The following is a 23156-nucleotide window of genomic DNA, read 5'->3' as shown; positions in this document are numbered from 1 at the left end:
ACAAATAAATACAACAGCGTGACTCACGTGTTCCCATTCAGCACCCGAATAATATCAAACCCACGAAAGAGAACGCACCGCGTTTATACGTCAATCGACGTTTTAAAAAAAGAGCTGTGTTGCATTCACGGGTGTACACCTGTATCCCCAGTTTACATATCTAATTGGATAGGCAGATGTTAGCATTTTAAGAGGGTCTGTAATTCAACCCCGTTTTAATGCCAGTCGTGTAACACATTTCACGGACTGACCCGCCAACTCAAGCTTGGTCGCTGCCGTACTTTAGTTTTTTTTTAATATGACGTGGACGTAGCGGTAATATTTCAATGTGCCTCAATGTTCTTGTTTGTGTGCTTGTAATGGCTACATGAGAATCTGCTTGGCTGCTATTGTCGGGTTTCTTTTTTACAGCAAAGCGGGGGAGAGGGAGGGAGAGCGAGAGAGAAAAGGAGAGCGAGCGAGAGAGAGTTGGTTGGGTAAGGGGACAAGACAATTAAAAAGATTGACAGGTAGCCTCCTCTGTCAGGGGTGACGCTCGTGGAGAAGGGGAGGAGTAAAAATGCAGCAGGAAAAGCCACTCGATGCGTCTGTCTATCAGTTGAGACTGTCTGAAACAGCTTCTGGATCCGTCGTGTATCAATTTGGACTTTTTTAGGAGGGGAAAAGAGCTCGGATCTGTCGCCGGAGTTGCCCCCTCCCTCGTTTGTCCCCTCATTCTTTTAAGAGACAAAACGTGTTAGTAGTCCATGTCGATCTGATGTGTTGTTGGCGAAAGCTTTTGATGCGTCTTTGCTCGCCCCTCAAGTGATTCCTTCCTTCTCATCGCATCAAACAGCCAACCCCCCAAAATGCGACTCTGTCTTCGAGATGCAACGAGATGATCCTTTGCGCCACTCCTAGAGCGTAGGTAAGAGAGCAAGACGAACGGCGTGTTTATCTGTTTTGTTCACACCGAAAGAAAAGTGTTGAACGGGAGGGAGGGGAAAAGTCTCCGCCGGACGAGTGAGGCTGGATCCGGGCGGGCTGAGGTGGCGTAGTGGTGACGGAACTGACATTAACCCATCTAATGCCTGCATGTCTTTTATCTCCTTCTCTTTTAGGGTACTGGTTTCGGAAGAAACCGAATGGGCTCGCGTCTAATCAAGAAGTTTCCGTGGCGTTCACTTCGGACTTATTTGTGTTGTTTATTTATTGTTTTAGTTTAGTAGTGTGCGAAAAGTGCAGCAAACTATCACTCCATTCAGACATTGAAGATTGGGGATTTTTTTTTAAATCAAGTGAAACTTTGGGTTTCGAGCTTTTTGCTCCACGTTACAACCCGGCCACGAGGGACCTGAAGGACGATGATATTTGATGGACATGAAGGTCTCCCGAGCTTGCTCCACTCCGTTCGTAATTTTTGAGCTCCACGCCGCTGGAGCCGATCCAACTATTACGCCTAAAAATATCTGCCAGTCTGAAAAAGAAGACTGACATTTTCAGCTCAGAGATCAAAACGCTGTCCCACCCAAAAGGGATGATTCTTCACCAGTGACGATCTTGAGTTCTTTGTCATTTCTGCATGAGAAACGCCGTGGAGGCTGACGGTCACTATGCCGAGGAGAAAGCAGCAAGAGCCGCGCCGATCAGCAGGTATATAATCCGCCCGCCTCTTCTTCACCACCATTGCAAACCTCTCACACCAAACACTAATTCTTTTAAATTCACTCATGCAGTATTTTTATTTAACATTGCATCATTTTTTGGTATTGCTGCATGCTAAAATCACACAATTTAACTCTTAAACATTCATTTTATGTCACCCCAACTTGTGTTATATGTTTACAATTGCAGAAATACAGTTTGTGTACTTTGATCCATTTTGTTCATAATCCATTGGCTGTTATAGGGATGAAAAATTTAACAGCGTGTTTCCGTTTTGGGGGGGATAAGAGGAAGCTTTTGAGGCCCAAAAGTGAGTCATGATGAGCGAGAATGAAAGGGGGTAAACTGGTGAGAGACGTTTTTTTTCTCCCTTTTTTTGTTATTTTATTAGAGAGGTGCCATCCTTGATTTGAATAGTGATTGATCGCCTGTCACATGGCTCTCTCTGATCTGTTCATTCCTGATGAACTTCAATAAATCTCTGTAATGTCAGGCATGCTTTGTCAGGTTGAACACTCAACATTTCTGTTGTCAAGTATCAGAAAAAGTTACGACTAGAAAATTGATTTTGAGGGAGCAAAGTAAAAATGAAAAGAAAGAATGGCGTGCATGCTGTGTGGTCTAATTGTAAAAAAATAAAAAATGCACCTAAAAAAATACGTCACATCAGATATAGTAATTTTCTTTAGTAAGAAATGTTGGGGCTTTCTTTTGATACTCCCATCCAAAATTCACCTTACATCCTTCTCAAGACTCAGTGTAGTATCGGAATCGATATCCAGTGCTGAAGGGGAGTCTAATATTTACTCTGTGGCCAGCTGATCAACCTAAGTGTTGGCAGAGGGCTGACACCGTTGACTTCTAGTGGTTTGGATCTGGACTCCCCCCATTTTCCCTCTCTCGTCTCCCTGCAGCCTTTAAACAAATGTAAATGAGTGACAGGGGTTTCTACCTCTGTGCTAATGAGGCGGTCCCTTTGAAGTTAGGCATTAACAACTGGAGTGAACAAAAGACAGTTACAGAATTTTAAAGAGATTCTGAAATATGAGGTGCAAAGCGGGTCGAAGAGGAGGGCCAGCCGCCGAAGACTTTGAACTCGGCAGGTTTTATCTTTTTAAGCGTAGAGCTGCTGCTGGTGATGTTGAGGAGGAGGAGGATGAGATGATGTGGAGGAGTAGAAAACGTGCAACCGGTGCTCACAGTCGACTTATTTCTGTCTGCCTTTCGAGCAAAGCCGTGTTCACGTGAATCCAGACGCAGGCTATGAGGGAAAAGGCTGAGATCTAGATTTTCAGGTAGACTTTTCCTCTCGAGTGTATGCGTGCGTGTTGTGGGGGTTTGGTTATTTCAATAAAATACCCCCTCTGGAAAAGGTCACCCTTGTTGGAATCAGAGTGACTCTCATTAGCCCTCTGCATGAAAACATGACATCTCTTTGACCCCTCCATCCCCAACGCTCCCTCCCTCTCATATCACACACCCCATTGATCCATCACATTGTCCACTGAGAGCCATCATCTGTTGTAATGGTCCTTCACAACTTGGCATACAGGATCCTTTCTATTCTCCCAACAGCTCTACGGTTGTACAAAGTACCACCCGTTCACTCTGCCATGATCCAAATCGCACCAAATAATTCATAAACGCACACATATGCGCGTGTACACATACACACACGCACGCACGCGCACAAACAGCAGAGTTAAGGAGCAAATACTGTAGTGACCTGTGGCTACCCATAGCAAGGAAAGCATTTTTATGGAGACATAAATCCGAACGAAACGTTAAGAAATGTCAGTGTATACTCGGCAACGTATGAACTCTTAAGAGTAGGTGTTTTTTTTTTCCAAGTTCAGAAGTCCAAAGTTTTGAATGTGTTTATTGCCGGTATTAAGTTGTTTTTATTATGGTGTACAATCATTTGCAAGGTTGTCAAATTGTGCACATCATGTCACTCTTGTAAAAACGGGTATATTCTGGACTCCCCAAATGTTCACCTAATTTTACAGTGAATTATTTTTTTATTATCCTCCTTTAATATGTTTAGAAAACAATTTCATTAAGATTTGAAATAGCGGACGTTTTTTTTTCTCCTCCCAAATGGCCGGACATTGTATAGCCACTAAAATGGACATAACTAGGTGATGGTGTTTTCTCATTATTGTTTTTGCTTCAAAATAATTAATACACAAGCCTTGTGAAATCAAAAATTCTATCAATAAGTCTGGAGGCAATTAAAAAAAAGGCATCTATTCATTTCCTTCTTTGTTTGCCATTTTCAAATTTATGGACTTTTATCATTGTACGGTTAATATTCACTTTAAAAGGGTGAAGATGAGTAGGAGAAACATTCTATTTTTTATTTCTGTGGCTCAGGATGGTAATTATAAGTTTATGTGTGAGTGTGTGTGTGTGTGTGTGCGTGTGTGTGTGTGTGTGTGTGTGTGTACATCCAGAGGAGGCGGGGAAAGGGGGTAAGGTTGCTATACCCGTCAGCTTCATTAGAGAGATCCCTAATTATCCGTGCAACTGATGGATTTGTGACAGGCCCTAACGATTAATGCTGACAAATTCGGTAAGGTGTCAAGTCTGCAGCTGCCTTGATGTAATCAAGCTGATATTATACAGTCCCCGTAGCCCCTAGTGCAGCACCAACTCAATTTGCGTGCTCAGGTGACAAATGGACTTTGCTCCCTGACTAATCACGTCAGGAGACAATGCCAGTTAATGACCTTTAGTAAGCCCTCGCCACCCTCACCGCCACCCCTCTTATAACCTTGAAATAAGCAAGTCGAAGCGGCTTTGGTGCACCACATGCTCTTTTGACTTGTTTTCTTTTCCATGATTTTATTTCAAAGACATTTTTTGTGAGTAAAAGTGGAATGAAAAAAAAGTGAGCGAGTGTTGCATTTCCAACAGTCGTAGAAGTTTTTGTTTTAGTAATAATGACCACTTCTTGTGCTTTGATGTAAAAGCCTCCTGTGAACCCTTTTTAAAATAAGCCGTTCCGTAGACGTGTTGATACTTTTGTGCATGTCGCGGTCCTTGAATTAAATCACAGCCACATCACAGCATTTTGGCTGTGTGAAAGTTAAAACCAAACACCCCCCCCCCCCCAAAAGAAAAACAACCGATGCTGCTCCTCCGTTCTATCGCTGCCTTGCTGAAGGCCTCCAGTTTATTCCCAGCAGGAGGCTCGCTGTGCCCAGGGATGAATGATTATGCATGCTCGGGGTAGCTAAGATTACACAACGACCTTTGTGCCCTTACTTGATGATGTTGTTGTGTGATATTCTCCCTGAAATCAACAGTATGCTCCCACTCCCTCCTTTCTGTCTATACCACCGTCCCGAGGTGTGTGTGATTTTTCGCTTCAGTTATATTGAAAACTTGGTTTTAGCTAAATTCATATGTGACATAAAGGCTGAAATGATGACTCCACAACTCAAAAGATAAAATCAAAGGTTAAAATCTTTGGTTTGTGAAATAGAGAGTGTAAACTAATCCATTCCAAGAGTGTAACAGTGTTAGAGAGTGTGTATCTTTGTACAGACTGGTGTTAGTTTTCCTGGAATGAATAACTTGAACGGGTGTAATGGTAACCAAACCGTGTTGGTCATCCTCTGCAGGAGGACCTGTTTTCAGAGACCCCACGCCCACCACACACACACACACACACACACACACACGCATTCTCTCTCAACGCTTTTGAGGGTCAGAAAGCAAGCATTTATCCAGCATGGTGATAGGTGTGAGAGGAAAAAAAACGCAGCTGAGTGTAAAAGCGTTGGAAATAAAAAAAAAAGGAAGTGGGTAGTGCAAGAGAAAAAGGAGAGATGAGCGTTGCATGAAAGAAGCTGGGGCGAGAGCGATAGAGATAGAGAGCGGTAGAAAGAGAGGGGCCTTAGATGATGCAGAGGCGGAGGAGCATGCAGGCTTTGGGTGTCCCTGGATAGGACTCTTGTGTAGTGGGCCCATCTTGTTTGTCTTGTTTGTTTGTTGGCATCAAAGCTCTGCCGCTCACTCCCCCTGCTTACTGATGTAATGAGTGAGTAAGTTACATGTTTTTTTTGTTTTTGTTTTTGCTTACACTGAGGAATTCGAATACTTATTAGACAAAATATTCTGTAATTGCTCATCTTTTATTGATAGAAGCAACATGTTAAATTTGGCTCTCGCAGTCTTACGCGTAGCCTCTTGAGGGGCCAAGGCACTGATCAAGAGAGCAAATGTACCCTGGCTACGAAAATGTAATACTTTAGTTAAGAAAATTGGAGACGTCAAATTTTGCTCCTTAAATCTCGCATGACTACTTCTCTAACGATTCCCCGCTTGCCTTCTTCATTCCTCATTTTAAGTAATGTGTCAAAAGAAAATGTTTTGATCAATTTGCTTGTAAATTTCACATTTCATCGATTAAAACCAATTGTAAGGAATCTCTTAACGAAGCGCTGATTACAGAAAGCGTCCGTCATTTATCATAAGTTTCAATCCAATCTTAACTTCCCTAAAGCAAAAAAAAAAAAAGATGTCAGTTCTGCTGGTACAATAGTAAACATTAACCACAAAAAAATGATTCAGGCGGAAATTGCTTTTCCATGGAAATCAGGAAAAAGGCTGCTTGTCAGCAGAAGACGGCTTTCTATCTATTTTATTAAACTTGATTCTCTCAGCCCGCCCCCGAACCCCTTTCTTTTTTGGGATCACTTGACTTGTTGCCGTCTTGGTCCGCCGCAAGGCAGGCAACAAAGCACATCTGGCTTCTTTAATGATATGATTTCGCATAACACTAAGCCACCTCCTTTATGACCTCCCACGAAGCCATGTCGTCTCCACCATTAGGTAGAGGTGTGTGTGAGGGTGTACGTGTAAATGTGTGTGTGTGTGTGCATCCTTTTCTGTGTGCGTGACGTGCAGCAAGGACAACACAACCACCCGTGCTTGTGGCAGAGTGCCCTGGGGGCATGTCTGGTTAAGGACGGCCTGAAACAAGGGGGTGGGAGGTGCTCTGCATATCATGCATTTTATTTCCTTATCTAAAAGAGAACATAATATTTGAAATTCACCAATAGCTGTGATTAGTTATTGGAACTCATTCCCAGTTTTGCAACAGTTTTTGAGAGCAATGATTTCTAACGGTGCACAGTCGCAGGCACGATGAAGCGCACCTCAATGGACCAACAGTCCTCATGATGTGAAAGTAACTAACTCATTGTTTCACCTTTGAATGGCCTGCGCCTCACATGCAAATTAAATGACTTATTTGTGAATGGCCCAAGAGGAAAAATTTGAGGCCAATGAATGCCACCTGCTTACAGGAATGCTGCTCCGACTAGGGTAACCTCGAGTTGAGCCCGAATTCGCACACACACTCACACACAGTCAATGAGTGAATGCCTCGAACACGAACAGTACAACTGCAGCAAGTAAATCAAGTGGCATCCCGTGGATCAATGCGTTTTTCAGCTCCCCCGATTGTGCAGAGTGAACCGATTTGACAGTCGTAGGTGATGAATATGTGGAGGTACTCTACTGAGGTTTGTTTTTGTGCTCTGGTAGGGGAACGAAAAAGAAAAGAAGTGTGTGTGTGTGTGTGGTATTTTACTTTGCTCTCAACATGCAGTATGGTTAATTTTGCTTGGTTGTTTTTAGTCTTTAAAATTGGTGTGATTTTAGGTGGGCACCAGAAGCATCAAATCAGGCCCTCGGGTTGGCAGGCAGGGAAAAGGGCGGAGGTGCAGCTTTTAGGATGGGTATTAGAGCTGACAGATGAATGAGACTGTGGACAAATTCTCCCCCAACAGCTGCGACTGCCGCCATTATCCTGACAGGTGTCAATTAAGAATTATTGAAGGCCAAATGCCCCCACTCACACTATTTTCTTCACCCCCACACACCCACGCACACACACACACTTCCATTCATCCTAGCTCCTTCGATGACACACATACACACACACAAACATACACATCCAGCTGTCGTCCTAGGTGCAAGAAAACCAAAACTAGCATGGAGTGACATAAGACGGACACCGCAAAATTATGACCTGTATCCCATGCTCTATCCAGAGCTGCCAACTCTTATAGATTGACCATACTTTGTTCCTTGAACGTTAGCCTGTTACGCCTCTATTACTGATTGTTCTCAATATTTGTGGTAAAAAAAGCATCGCCAGATTATGCCCATAAATGCACAGACAACAACTGTGTGCTAATGACAACTTTATCCATCGTAGATTAACAAACGCCACACTGCGTTACTGTCATAATACGGCCATGGCTCATTGAAGCGTCGCTAAGTGAGTGATGTTTTTAATCGTTTGTTATTATTTGTTTCTATGTCAGTCCTTGAAACTATTCTTTGAATATTTTATTTATTTTTATGGAATACATTTATTTCATTGGAACGGTGCACATTAATCAACACAGTGTAAATGCGCCGGACCTAACATAAATGCTAGTTTTCAGTTCCAAGGCAGGTTTTTAATACAGCACATTGAGACACATAAAACTTTAAAACCACAATTACAGAAATAAGAGCCAAATAGGCAAGACATCATAAAACAGACAATACAAGCAGTTGCGGTACTCAGTTGCAAGACAATAGACTAAGACAGACAAATTACTTCCACTTAAAACTATTTAATTTTTTGAAACATCAATAGTCGTTTGTGCAATTACCATCCCTTGATTTTTGTACTGTATTTTCTGCACTAAAAGATGCACTGGCTTATGAGGCGCACCTTCAATGAATGGCTGTTTTGTAAATTTCTTTCATACCTTGAACGCTTCGCACTATACGGTGCAATCTACAATGCCTCCAGTAGATGGTGCTACTCTCCTTCCATTCAACTCAAGAGGCGTCCGTTCAACTTGAGACGCGATCATGACTGCATCTGAAAACTGTAAATGAACTATTCCCGTACTTAAATGAAACTACGAAAATTGAAAATAATGCATCAAAACAGAAAATCAAGGGAGGAATTCAAAAAATAAATGATATGTCCCCCCTACAGAATTTATTTTGTGATTTCCTTGCTTGATTTTCTTCGAGGTTTCATTGAACTAATAATTAATTTACGTTTTTCAGAGGCGGCCATGAACGCCTCTCGAGTGCAACGGAAGAGAAGGCACGGAGACGGGAAAGACGTACAGTACCTATATTTGTTGAGACTGTGAAAACCATTAATAAAGTTTGTTTAAAAAAAGAATACAACCACCGTTCTCCTTTTTTCAACAAATACAGGTGTGTCTTTTCTTCCGGTCAACTCGAGACGCGTTCATGCGTTCAGTTTTGATGTATTATTTTCAATTTTTGTAGTTTCATTGAAGTAATCGTTAGTTTAGTTTTTCGGAGGCGGTCTTGAACGCCTCTCGAGTCGAACGGAAGAAGGCACGGAGACAGACAAAGACGTACATGTATATGTTGAGACTGTTTTACAAAATGAACACCACAGCTCTCCTTTTTTTCGGAGCTGCAACACAAACTTATTTAATAAAGCAACAACGCAGTTCACTGAACCAACAGCAAGTTATAACATTGGAAGCATGTGTCCAGGAAGGAGCCATCTTGGAGTCGACATATTACCGTAATGACCATACACAAGCCGCACTGGATTTTAAGGCGCTCAGTGAGCTTTTAAGAAAATTGAAGACTTTTTGGTGCACCCCTATAGTGCGAGGTATACACGTTTACACGTATGTACGTTTTTATGGGTTTGCAGCTCTGACTATCTAATGAGATCCAACACAAGAGCAATACATTTCAAAAATCTGCCTCCCCTCACCTAATGTCTGAGAGAGGAATTTATGTATTTATTCTCATCTGGTTGTAGGTTTCAGTAGCTATAGAACAGTGCTGCAACATACCGAGAGCTTAATTTCCAGCAGCGGTAGTCCTATTGTCACGTGTTAAATAGTTCAGAAATGCAGCTTCAGAGAATAACTGGGATGTTTGTCGCCTCCATCCAGTTGCCCACCATGTTTGGTTTAACACATGGCCACCATCATTCTCCATATACCATTCTACATTCTCTAACTGGTTTCGACTGTGGCACAGGGGTTTATGATGTTTTGCTACATCAACGTGCAGTGAGTAAGGCCGGCAGACGGTTGGCCATAGTGGTTTCTGTATGGGCGCGCGCGCGTGTGTATATATATGTGTGTGTGCGCGTGTATAAGTGTGTAACAGAATAGTTGAAGTAACTCTTTCCGTCAAACTCCAAGTTTCTAATTATAGAGCATATGACATGTGTTTGGAGTATTTTACGCATTTATTGACCTTTTGGCACACTGCTCACACTGTTGGGTTCTGTAATTAATGCACTTTCCAGTTCCAGTACATAATTAAAAAAAAAAAAAAACAAACGGCAGCACTAAAACGACGCCAGTACAGAAGGTTCTCTGGAAATGCACACATGGATTTGCATGTACATGTTGTGAGTTTGGATTTACTGCCTAGAAACAATTTTCCACACAGAAGATAATATTGCTTTATTTTGCTACTCCCACTCTAATTGCATACAGTGTTTAATAATAAGAGAAACCCTCTGAGCGAAAGCCAGGCCTTTTTTAGTGACATTATTATGTGTTACTTTTTTTCCATTTCAACACAAACCACCCCGACCCCTTGCGGCCTATATCATCTCTTCTGTCTGAAACTGGCAATGGTCTGTTTGGAGTGATTATCAGACCTGAACATATTCCCATCCCTATGCAAATCACTTAGCATGCATACTCTCTTATCATTCTTGCTTTGCGCCCGCTCACCCTAAACGCTTGTGTGTAATCAAAGTAAACGGCAGCTAAAGCTAAAAGGGAAATGCTCTTTGTGGAGATGGATGGAGGGATTAAATATTAACCGGATGCGGCTGACTTAAGGCGAGTGTTTTACATAGCTGCTCTTGCTGCAGATGCCGAGCATTGATTCCATCTCCTCGGCACCTTTACACATTTGGCTGCCTGCTGTTAATTTTTCACGATCATGGTGCTAGCAAGGCCTTTAGAAAACAGAAAGGGAGAGCAATGAGCGGATCACTCATCCACCTCGAACCCCGCTCCTCATCCTGTAGGGGCAGGTGAGATGGATGATAGCAATTTGAATTTTTGTTTGTGCCTGTGATCATCAAGATTGTTTTTGGTGTTACCATGGTGTAACGATTGCGGTGATTAATTGAGGTGCATGCGCGCAACTGGCCGCGTAGGAATGGGGGAGCCTCAATGTAGCAAGTTCTCTGCCTTCTCCGCACTTTGCTTGTGACTGTTGTTTATCAGCTGACCTTGAGGTCCTACACGGCTGCCTTTGGCCTCGCAAACAACCACACATTGCCCCTCCTTGTCCAAGTCGCTTCCCTCATTTACATATCACTTTTTTCTTTCTCCAGCGGTGATTACAGGGTAAAAACAAACCACTCCACAAAATAAATAAAAAAACACAGCAACACAGTTGTTTCACTATGTACTGTTTGTAGATGGATACAGGCGGATTACAATTCTAGTTGTCTGTTTATTGTCGTCATGCATAGGGTACTATCCCGTGGATCACAGAGGCAGTTTGTTAACAGGGGGTTCATACCAATGGTCATGAAACACCCTCTCTGCTCAGCACACACACATACAAACACACGGCTGTCGACAGCATTGTGAGGGCCTTCTGGCATGTATAAAGACACCGTTGGTACTGCTCTAGCCTACAGTCATATGACATCGGCACCACTCATCACTCAGTCCTAACGATGGCTTGTTTTCCCACCCCCTATCTGCCCTCCCCCACCTGCACACATCCCTATCCAGGCCAGGGAAGACATCTGATGGTGTCGTGAGCAGGTCATGACCTCCAGGTGGCCGCAGTCCGGACAGTCTGTGAATTCCATGTTGTGTTTTGTTTGCTCTTTCTCATTTTGGCTTCATTTCGTCTCCCTCCTCAGCTCACTTGATACGTTTGTTTTAATAGTGACACATAACTGTGAGGTGATTTACCTTTTTTGTTGTGGTTTTATTTTGTCGTCTTAAATCTCGGCTATTCCCAACAATAATGCTGTATAATTTGTCACAAAAAGTCCATCCACCCATTTGTGCAGTGCTTACCTTTTTGAATGGTCACATGGAGACTAGGTTAATAGTTTAGTAAATTAATGTGGGTGAAAACAAAATATATAATAGACTTTTGTTCAGTATAGTTAGGAGGACAATGCTGTAGATTAAGTAAGATATCCTTTATTTGTCTCACACTGGGGACATTTACAGGTTAGTAGAATAGGTTAGACCTCTGAATAGTGAGGCTTTTTACAGACTTTTTTTTTTTAATCTCTCGTATTTTAACAGGATTTTGTAAAGTACAGTGATACCTCTACTTAGGAATGTCTCTTCGTACGAAATGTTCAAGTTACAAAACGTCTCAAGAGGAAAATATTGCCTCTTGTTAAGAGATACGAAAGGTAAAAATACAGTATGGCCTGCAACTCACAGCTCCGAATTTCGTGAACGCAACATGATTATAGCTGCTCTGCCATTGGATATTATCTAGGATCTTCCTGGCATCCCATTGGCTAAGAGGGACCTCTACCGTTTGTGTCTGTGTATGTAGATACATAGATATGTATCAATGCAGCGTCCTCTTCATTCGCCCCTCGTACCATGAGGCGTTCCGATAGACTTACGGAAATGTGAATCACCCAGAAAAGTCTTCACCACTCCGGTGATCGCTTACTATGCTGATGTTTGCCGTGGACATTTTCAAGGATTCTTGAAAGCCCTTGGATCACTTCTTTACAAAACGCCTGGCAAAAAACACTTCTGAAATAGAACATGAACTTAAGAGGGCAACAAATGACAAGAACGCAGCTAAAAGTTAAATAATGATTATTATTATTATTATCATACATTTAATTTTGAAAGCACTTTTCATCGTACTCAAAGACACTTTACAAGAGTTTAAAACACGGGATGAAATGTACACTTCAAAGCCAAGCATACACAATTTAACAACCACATTTAGAAGAAGAAAAACAAAGCATAAATTGGTAAAAGAGATTAACAGGTGTTAAAAGCAATAACCATAATTTTTATTCTTTATATTTTTTACATTATGCTCAACTCTCATTTATTGTGCAATAATCTAATTGTAACATGCACTTATTACATATTTTGATGCAATTATATGCTTTAGAAAACATTTATGTCAGAATTTTTGTGGGGGGCTCAGGTGGGGGGGGGCTTGGAACGGATTAAGATAAAAAAAAACTTTATTAGTCTCGCAATGGAGAAATTCCCAATTCACAGCAGCAAAGTTATGAAAGGAAGGAGTAGAACAACAAAATATAGGAGCTGCTGGAAAGGCAGCCACTCTCGCGGCGCCATTTTGAAGTCAAAATAACAAAAATAACACAAGACAACACATAGGACAGAGACAGTCGTGCAATCTTCACCACTTTTCTGCATACAGTTTGTTGTCTGAAGCAGTTATAGGTGGAAGAGGAGAGGATCAAAGTGTCCTTTCACCAGTGGGTCAGAGACGTCATGCTGAAAATGTGCACGTCTGCTACAAGCTTAGTTTTGAAAGCAAACACGAAGCTGTAGTGTCCATTGATGAAAATAGATTAGTTCACTTCTCCTTTCCCACATAATCCACTTCAAACTCCAAGCCGCGACTCCCAGTTCCAAATCCGCATCGGCGCTCTGCGCTAATGCTCCTTTCTTCTCATCGTTGGCTCCTCAAGACTTACATCCATCCAGCCGCAGACCGTTCAACAGCACCGATCTCTCCGCTGAACAAAGCGGGGCTGTGAAAAATGCTGCCCATTACAGGTGCAAGACACAAGCGCCCCGGGATTGTCCAGCAACGACAGTCAAATGGCGGCGACATTCCTCCCAGTCAAAAACAGTGCTGGTATACCCATGCTGCGGAGAAGGCGCAACCACCAAGCACAGAGTCTCCTCCTTGATGAATGTCGTGGCCAAAAAATGCTGAAAAATGTCCACATCAGGTCCACACGACGTAACAACAAACACAAAGTGACAATACAAACACAAAAACAACAAAAAAAAGCAAGGCTCATGAGAGCACTTGCTGATGGCTCCCTCTTCGGGCGCCATCTTCCTAGGGCATTTACATGGAAAACCCGTCTCTCCTTAAAACATTTTCTAGTAAAGAAATGTCTTTCAGAACCAATTAATTTTGTAAGTAGAGGAACCGCTGTATTGATGATGGGCCGAAGAGAATGTCATGTTCATTGCCAAATGGTTGTCTTGTGTAAATCGACTGCAAAACATACCCCTGTTATGTAAATTTTCTATTTCCTTCTATTTCCAACTAAATCTCCACTGCACCAACCACAGGTCAGCCATTGAGAGAAATTGTGATTTTCTGTGTGTGTGTGTGCCCGCGTATGCGCTCGTGTATGTGTGTGTGTGAGTGTCTCGGGCAAGGGAGGGTCTGATCAGAGAATGAATCAGAAAGTATTTACACCAGAAGAGGAAAGACAGAGATTGCTCTTACTATACTTAAGCCCACCCATTGCGTGGGCGGTGCTTGCAGAGGAGGGGGCAGCTGGTTGCTGTGATAGGCTGTCTGCCAGTAGGGCGGCCGAGGGTTGGCCTCTTGGGAACGGTTCATTGGCTGGATCATTTTGCACTAACATCTCGGTGTTTTCTCCATTTGAAGAATGACGGTGCAGGCTTCTTGCTATTTCTTGCTTTTCGAGCGCTGATGTTTATACTTGTACGAGTGTGTGCATGGCTTACTTTTCAAAGTTCATTCTCAGTTCCTGGGGGACTGTGTGTGCGTGTGCATGTGTGTGTGCAAGTACAGTTAAGCTGCATGTGTTCATCCTCCAGTCAAACACATGGATGACAGATGACCCAGTGGGAGACACCAGTCATCCTGCTTAACTGGAATTTTGACCACCCCCCTCCCCAGGCGAGCGTCCTCTTTCCTATTCACCTCTTGGCTGAACAAGAAACTGTGTACTTTGTTTACATCCCCTGTTTCAGTCATAAATCCTGAGTTCATCTCCAATGCAGTGTTGACTCCTTTCCTGACGGACGTTTCAGCCTTGTACAGGATGATAATAGCAATGTGTGTGCATGGCTGCCTGTGAGAATGAACTAGCCTCAACCTGGCTTTGTGCGTTCCTGGCTATCGCTGTACGAAGAGAGAGGTGGAAGCTCACTTGACCAGGGGAAACCTAAATCCTCATATAAAAAGGCCATGCACTCAGCCCGGCCTGAGGGGAGGAGGGAGAGAGAGCAGAGGGAGAAGGGACGAGAGAGGCAGACACACATCGGGATAAGGAGAGAGAGGGGGAAAAAAAGTTGATTTCCTTTTTCAGCAGAGCCATACATCACAGGGCCTCCCAGCTGCAGTGTCACAAGCTGACAGAATGACATGTGTCATTTATCAAAGGGGCCAGGCGGGGGCCTTGGGAAACGCGCACCACAAAGCCTGAGAGAGTTCATTCCAACACTGAACTCTCCCTCTCTGCCTTGTTCCCTTCCTCCCTCATCTCTACACCCTCACACCGCCCCCGCCGTTCACGCTCCTTATTTTCTCTCGCTACAACCCCTGCCCCCTCCCACCGACTACCTCGACCCTCCCTGTTCACTTTGCCTGGTGCCCCCCCAAAAAAGGCCCTGCTCTGTATTCCCTGCAACTGTTTGTACCTGTGTATGCTTAGTGAGTGACTACAGCGTGAGCCCACAATTATAGAAGAAATTGCATGTCAGTCCAATCCCAAGAATATTGAGAATACTTTAACTTTGGAAAACCAGTTTATATTTTTCAAAAACCATTCGATAATTTTGTCCTAATGACACACACCGCTTTATTGTTGGAGTCAAACATTTGCTGGAAGACATTTTTATTGGCTGTTGTCTGGTCACCCGCCCTCCATAACATTCTTAGTTTACATTGATATTCTGCATACCTGCCACAAAAGTGTTGTTTGATAAGGAGATTACTGCTTTCCTGGTTGGTTGAGCCTCCGTTGGAGGTCTGAAGGGGCATGAAAGCGAGGACTCAATGGCCCGTTAAAGGACACATTAGATTGCACAACGTTGCCTACAGAAACACCCCTTGTAAACAACTGTTACCAAAAGCAAGTTATGTCAGTCCAGCCATGGAATTCTTTGTGCAACATTTGGCCTTAATGTCTTAGCACCGTGCATTTGTACTTCGTCCTGCTTCCTCTCATCCATTACATGCTCACCTTTCATCTGCGCCTTTCATCCATCCACATTGTCAATTCTTGCCAGGGTTAATTTCATCCGAACCAGTTTCAGAGTAATTTAAGCATCTTGGGTAGATGTACTTTCTTTGTTTACTCTTCTGCAAATGCTGGCTCTGATGCCGTTTGTTTCCCGCTTGCATACATACAGAATCTGAACACTTTATAAATTACTGTATTTTCCATAATGTAGGCGCTTCATATTAAAAGGCACAGTCTTAATTACGTGGGCTGTTTCTATCCTCCCTGATTGGCTGGCAACCAGTTGAGGGTGTACCACGCTTACTGACTGAAGACAGCTGGGATAGGCTTCAGCATGTCCACGACCCTTGTGAGGATTAATGGATTAAAAAATGGATGGATGGATGTTTCTATACTTTTGACCAATATTTAAGTGACCTATCAGGCACAGCAATGTTAATGATGTACTAGACCTTTTATTTCTCCACAGACTACCTGTCCTTCTGTCACGTTCTGTCCGAAGCGATAGCGATCGCTTCGTGCAGAACAAATGAAATAAAGGTTGGATCCCCGGAGAAACAGACAACGAAAAAATCTTGTCAACGAAAAAAATGTCTTTAATGACAAAAGAACAGAAAGAGCCCGACAGGGAAAAACGGTAACACAAAACGCTGGTCAAATAAGGACCAGGAAATAACTATAAGGGTTCACTAACAGAAAACGCTCGCGGAAAAACAACACGACGCGAGGAGGACCTGAATTTGGCGGAGATAAGAGCAAAACAACGACTAGGAGCTAAACGCGAAATAACGGCCGTAAGGCAAAAAGGCACGGGTCAATTGACAATAGCAAAATCGAGCGCGGGTGCAATATGGCACGGTGTGTAATTCTCCGGCAGTGAGATGACTGCCGGAGTCGCTTGATAAAGGCAGGTGATCAGCCCGAAATTAACAACAGGTGTGAAGTTGGGGAAAAGAAAGCCCGCCCCCTGCAGGCAGGCACGGAACGTGACAGTACCCCCCCCTCAACGGACGCCTCCCGGCGGACCACCCGGTTTGGAAGGGTGGGCGGTGTGGAAGTCGCGCAGAAGGGACGGGTCAAGGATCCAGGAGCGAGGCACCCACTGCCGCTCCTCAGGCCCGTAGCCCTCCCAATCGACCAGGTATTGGAAGCCCTTGCCCCTGCGCCGAGAGTCCAGGATGGCACGAACCGTGTACACCGGGTCACCGTCGACGACCCGCGGAGGGGGCGGCGGCGTGGGAGGAGGAGCCAAGTCACTGGAAGAGACGGGTTTGAGAAGGGAGACGTGGAAGACGGGGTGGACCTTCATGGTAGGAGGTAGACGGAGCCTGACAGCAGCCGGGTTGACGACGGCCTCGACCTCGAAGGGACCAGTGAATCGAGGACCCAGTTTCGCCGAGGAGCCGGCCAGGCGAAGGTCCCGAGTAGCCAGCCATACCTTCTGCCCCACCAGATAGGAGGGGGCCGGGCGCCGACGACGATCCGCGATTCGACGATTCCGGGACGCCGTGCGGGACAATGCCGCCCGGGCCTCCCTCCACACACGATGGGCCCGCTTGAGATGATGCTGGACGGAAGGGACCTCCACCTGCCCCTCCTGTGACGGGAACAGCGGCGGCTGGTAGCCGTAGGCAGACATGAACGGTGACCGGCCGGTTGCGGAGGAGACGAGGGTGTTGTGCGCATACTCCACCCATGGCAAGTGGTCGACCCATGACGCGGGACGGTGGAGACACACACAGCGGAGGGCCGCCCCCAGATCCTGGTTGGCGCGCTCCGCCTGTCCGTTAGACTGGGGGTGGTAGCCGGAGGTCAGGCTGGCAGTGGCTCCGAGGGACCGGCAGAACCGCTTCCAGACGCGAGACACGAACTGGGGCCCCCGATCAGACACAATGTCCGTCGGAATGCCGTGGAGGCGGAAAACGTGTTCGACCAGGAGGTCGGCGGTCTCCAGCGCCGACGGTAACCTGGACAAGGGCACAAAATGAGCCGCCTTGGAGAAGCGGTCCACGATCGTGAGCACGACCGTACGGCCCCGGGAGGGGGGAAGGCCCGTGACGAAGTCCAGAGCGATGTGTGACCAGGGGCGTGGCGGAACGGGCAACGGTTGGAGCAATCCCGCCGGAGGTTGACGGGAAGACTTGCCGCATGCGCAGGAGGTGCAGGCCCTGACGAACTCCGTCACGTCGCTCCGGAGCTCCGGCCACCAGAACCGCTGGGAGACGAGTTGCACCGTCCGGCTCACCCCCGGATGGCATGCCACCTTGGATCCATGCCCCCACTGCAGGACCTCCGAGCGCAGGGACGGAGGCACGAACAGTCTCCCCGCCGGACACCCCGCCGGCACCTGAACCCCCTCCAGGGCAGTCTGGATCCGCTGCTCAACCTCCCACTGGACGGCCCCCACGATGCACTGAGCTGGGAGGATGGTCTCCGGGGGCCGGTCCCCTCCCGTGGGGTCGTAGAGACGGGAGAGGGCGTCGGGCTTGGTGTTCTTCGACCCGGGGGAGTAGGTGAGAATGAAGTCGAACCTGGTGAGAAACAAGGCCCACCGGGCCTGACGGGGGTTTAGTCTTTTGGCGGTACGGAGGTAAGCAAGGTTCTTGTGGTCGGTGTAAACGGTAAAAGGCTCCTTTGCCCCCTCGAGCCAGTGCCGCCACTCCTGCAAGGCGGAGACAACAGCTAACAGTTCGCGGTTGCCCACGTCGTAGTTGGATTCGGCCGCTGTGAGTCGACGTGAGAAGAAGGCGCAGGGGTGCAGCTTCTGGTCGATGGGCGAGCGTTGAGACAGCACCGCCCCCACCCCTGAATCCGAGGCGTCCACCTCTACAATAAAGGGAAGATCAGGGTCAGGATGTTGAAGTACAGGGGGACTGGTAAACGCCGCCTTTAAGTCCGTGAACGCAGCGTCCGCGGTGGAATCCCACTTGAACGGGGTCTTAATAGACGTCAGGCGGGTCAAGGGGAGCGCCTTCTGGCTATAGGCCCGGATAAACCGTCTATAGAAATTGGCGAACCCCAGGAAACGCTGCAGTTCTTTACGGTTAGTGGGAACCGGCCAGTTCGTGACTGCCTGTGTCTTGATGGGGTCTGCTCGTAACCTACCCCGCTCAATGATAAACCCCAGAAAGGAGATTACGGGAACATGGAATTCACACTTCTCTGCCTTGACGAAGAGCCGGTTTTCTAATAGGCGCTGTAGCACCCGCCTAACATGTTGCTTGTGCTCCTGTAACGACCGGGAGAAAATCAATATATCGTCCAAGTAGACAAAACAGAAGATGTTGATCATGTCTCTTAGCACGTCATTTATGAGGTTTTGGAAGACGGCAGGAGCGTTAGTGAGACCGAAAGGCATCACTAAGTACTCAAAATGGCCTAGAGGGGTCTTGAAAGCGGTCTTCCATTCATCTCCCTCCCTGATACGGACCAAGTGATAAGCGCTGCGCAAATCTAACTTGGAGAAAATGGTGGCGGATTGCAATGGGGCGAAGGCGGAATCTAACAAAGGTAGTGGGTATTTATTCTTTATGGTTATCTCGTTTAACCCACGATAGTCGACGCAGGGTCGCAGGGACTTGTCCTTCTTTCCCACGAAAAAAAACCCCGCCCCTAACGGTGAACGCGAAGGTCTAATGAGGCCTGCGGCGAGCGAGCTGTTTATGTACTCCGTTAGCGCCTCGCGTTCAGGCCGAGACACCTGATACAGCCTCGAGGTCGGCAACGGAGCGCCCGCCTGCAGGTCTATTGCGCAATCATAGGGGCGGTGTGGAGGTAAGGAGCGCGCGCGGTCCTCGCTAAAAGCCCCCTTGAGGTCCCGATAGCAATCCGGCACTCCGTCAAGGCAGATATCCTCGGAGGGTGTGACGCGTTTATACCCCCCGACGGCTGACTGTAAACAGTGCTGATAACAGTACGGACTCCAACTATCTATTGCTGGGCGCGCCCAGGAAATTACGGGGTTGTGTACCCTAAGCCAGGGTAACCCAAGGATAATAGGGGCATTGCGGGACCTCATTACCAGAAAACGCCGATGCTCGACATGGTTACCCGAAAGTCGCAGTTTCAATGGCTCTGTTCTGTGCGTAACGACCGCCAGGAGACGCCCATCGAGATCGCGAACCCGCTTTCTATCAATAAGCTCCTCCAAGAAACAACCCAACTCGGAGGCGAGCTCGGTGTCCATCAGACAATCGTCTGCTCCTGAGTCTACCAGGGCCCGAACCCGCCTCGACCGGGAGTCACCAAATATCTCCCCCTCAAGTTCCAGTCTGTTGGGGTGTCCCGATCGCGCGTCGGCCTGTCTAGGCTCGGGGGTTAACGCGCGGGATCGTGACTCACAGTACTCGGGATAGACGTGAAAAGATGATCCCGGAGGGCTGGTTGTGGCGTGAGGAGAGGTTTGGGTGTTGTCTCTGGTCGTACGACGGCTGGCACGGCGACTTCCTTGCTCTCCGCCAACGTCCTTGCCACCCAGCTGCATAGGTTCCGCCGCGGGTGCCGTCTCCCGGAATACTCCCCGATGTTCCTCACGATGGGGAGAGTGTCGATACGGGAAACGGTTTCCCCCACGCTCCCGGCCCCGCTCCCTCAAACGATTGTCCATGAGGAGAGCGAGGTCAATCAGCTCCTCCAGGTCGGTGCTGTGGTCACGGGTCGCCAGTTCGTCTTTGAGCTGAGAGTTCAGGCCGCGTCGAAACAGTCCACACAATGCTCGATCACCGTATCCGCTCTGTGCTGCCAGAATCCGGAACTCGATCGAGTAGTCGGCGACCGATCGTCTTCCCTGGTGGAGGGCAAGTAGCCGACCCTCTGCCTCTCGGCCCCGCACGGGATGGTGGAACACCCGGCGAAAGGCTGTCACGAATTCAGGGAACGATGATCGGAGACTCGGCTTGGATTCGCTGGTCGCAATCGCCCATGACGCCGCCGGACCTGTTAACAAACTCATGATATAGGCCACCTTGGCAGCATCATTAGCGTAGGCAGACGGCTGTTGGTCGAATACGAGTGAGCACTGGTGAAGGAAGTGACCACACTGCCCATGCTCACCCCCATAGCGAGGGGGGTGTGGAAGCGATGGTTCCCTCGACATAATGGGATGAGAGGGGAACGCTTCCGAGGTGGCTGGATGGCCCCCGGAGGAATGGGGTCTCCGTTCCTCCACCCGTGTTAGACGAGGCTCGTAATCGTCGAGCCGATGAGCCAGCATGGAGACTGCGCCTCGGAGTTCCGAAATGGCTTGGCCATGCTGACTCATCTGTTGCTCTTGTCGTGCAAGAGCGGACAATATTTTTTCGACGTCTGCGGGATCCATGGTGGCCGGAGAATTCTGTCACGTTCTGTCCGAAGCGATAGCGATCGCTTCGTGCAGAACAAATGAAATAAAGGTTGGATCCCCGGAGAAACAGACAACGAAAAAATCTTGTCAACGAAAAAAATGTCTTTAATGACAAAAGAACAGAAAGAGCCCGACAGGGAAAAACGGTAACACAAAACGCTGGTCAAATAAGGACCAGGAAATAACTATAAGGGTTCACTAACAGAAAACGCTCGCGGAAAAACAACACGACGCGAGGAGGACCTGAATTTGGCGGAGATAAGAGCAAAACAACGACTAGGAGCTAAACGCGAAATAACGGCCGTAAGGCAAAAAGGCACGGGTCAATTGACAATAGCAAAATCGAGCGCGGGTGCAATATGGCACGGTGTGTAATTCTCCGGCAGTGAGATGACTGCCGGAGTCGCTTGATAAAGGCAGGTGATCAGCCCGAAATTAACAACAGGTGTGAAGTTGGGGAAAAGAAAGCCCGCCCCCTGCAGGCAGGCACGGAACGTGACACCTTCCAATCAACTTTATTGTCATCCCTTCACAGAGTAGTTTGCCAGTATCACATTGCTGTTTTGCACACTTCAAACCTCGAGCATTTTTTTGGATAGCAACAGCTTCTTCCTTAGTTTCCTGCCATGACATCTAATCTTGTTTAATGTTTTACCCCTCGTCGTGTGGTCAACAGAGATTTTTGCATTTGTTTGTTTGTGTGTGAGTGAGATTTCTGTTAGTCTTATGCAGAGGAATTCCTTTTCACCCTGTTGAAAATTCTATACGTACTCCCGCTGTCATCTTCACACGACAGGCAACAGGGCTGATAAACATGGACTGATGAACATCAAGGCTCTTAGAGATGCTGTACATTAGTAAGCGTTTCCGTGCTTCAGGCAAAAGAACACTTGTTAACAGTAGGTCTTCTGAGACCTTTCTTGTGCGAGGTATGGCTCACATCGGTTAATTCTTATGAAGAATAGCAAATGCCAAAACTGGTGTGATTTTTGATTGGACAGGGCCGTTTTAACTTGAGCAAACACCTCCAGTGATAAAGGAATGAATGACACTAACCAATCTTATCACAATACATGACATTGTATATATACTGTAATGCAATACATTTCTCGACCACTTTCACTCATTCACTCCCAAAGACGTTTTTAAACGTCTTTTCAGACCTGGTCCAGAATGGGCTGGTACTGAATGAGTTAAATTGCAGCAACAATCATCAGTATTACTGTGATTCAATATCTATTGAACAATATCAAACCAGAACATTATGTTATGTGTTTGGATTGATACATCAGTCGTCATTTTCATGCACTTCGAACCTGCATTGTATCGTATTTTGAATGCATTAAACATTACCATCGCGATCAGTGTTGCGGACAGATTATACGCTCCTTGTTTATTGTTATTATATTTTGAAAACACCACCATGCAGCTCAAAGCATATTATTTTGTTGTATTATTTCCGCCACACCTTAAATGCCCTTCCCTGAAAATATTGTCTGACATAAACCGGTTTGTGTGGCAAAAAAGTTTGGGGACCGCCTAGAAGTGATTATTCAATTGATTATTCTCTCAATTAATTGAATAATCAACTAACATTTTAATTAGCATTAAAATGTATTGCAAAACCCTTTTTTTTCTGAGATTACCACTTATTAACCAATTACTTGTGGTTTGATATTGTATATTGATTCGTATTGATTTCAAAACCAATGTTTATTAAACTGATTCAGTTATTCTTTCAGTCATTGTTTTCCAAAGTAAAAGCAAATGTTTGCAAATTTACTTATTTTTTTAATCACAAAAGATAAACCGTTGGCATTCCTGAAGGATTACAGAAATTGTGGAAAAATCACACATTTTGTTTTTGAGGAAAAAAAAAAGTTCTGTTTCGACTCATGTATGTTACACCCCCTCAATCTGTGATGTTTAAAAAAAAACATTTCATATAAATTTAAAACCAACTTCGAA

The 23156-nt window shown here is 45.9% G+C and overlaps 1 protein-coding gene across 3 annotated transcripts in view; it reads left to right on the top strand.

The window, feature by feature from the left end:
* LOC127600241 (teashirt homolog 1-like) overlaps positions 1-23156 on the top strand; it is a 46270-nt gene that overhangs the window by 939 nt on the left and 22175 nt on the right. The window contains exons 2-3 of one of the 3 annotated variants that reach the window (XM_052064628.1): positions 836-907; positions 1101-1632. In XM_052064628.1, coding sequence (XP_051920588.1) covers positions 1593-1632 — 40 coding nt within the window. In that variant the 5' untranslated portion in view covers positions 836-907; positions 1101-1592. Of the gene's footprint in view, positions 1-31; positions 908-1100; positions 1633-23156 lie in introns of those variants that run through there. The other 2 variants (XM_052064627.1, XM_052064629.1) reach the window with 2 other exon arrangements.

The sequence above is a fragment of the Hippocampus zosterae genome, chromosome 5 (assembly GCF_025434085.1).
Source record: "Hippocampus zosterae strain Florida chromosome 5, ASM2543408v3, whole genome shotgun sequence".
NCBI classification, from domain to species: Eukaryota; Metazoa; Chordata; class Actinopteri; order Syngnathiformes; family Syngnathidae; genus Hippocampus; species Hippocampus zosterae.
Note: the sequence above shows the minus strand (reverse complement) of the source record. Positions and strands in the feature narration are given on the sequence as shown.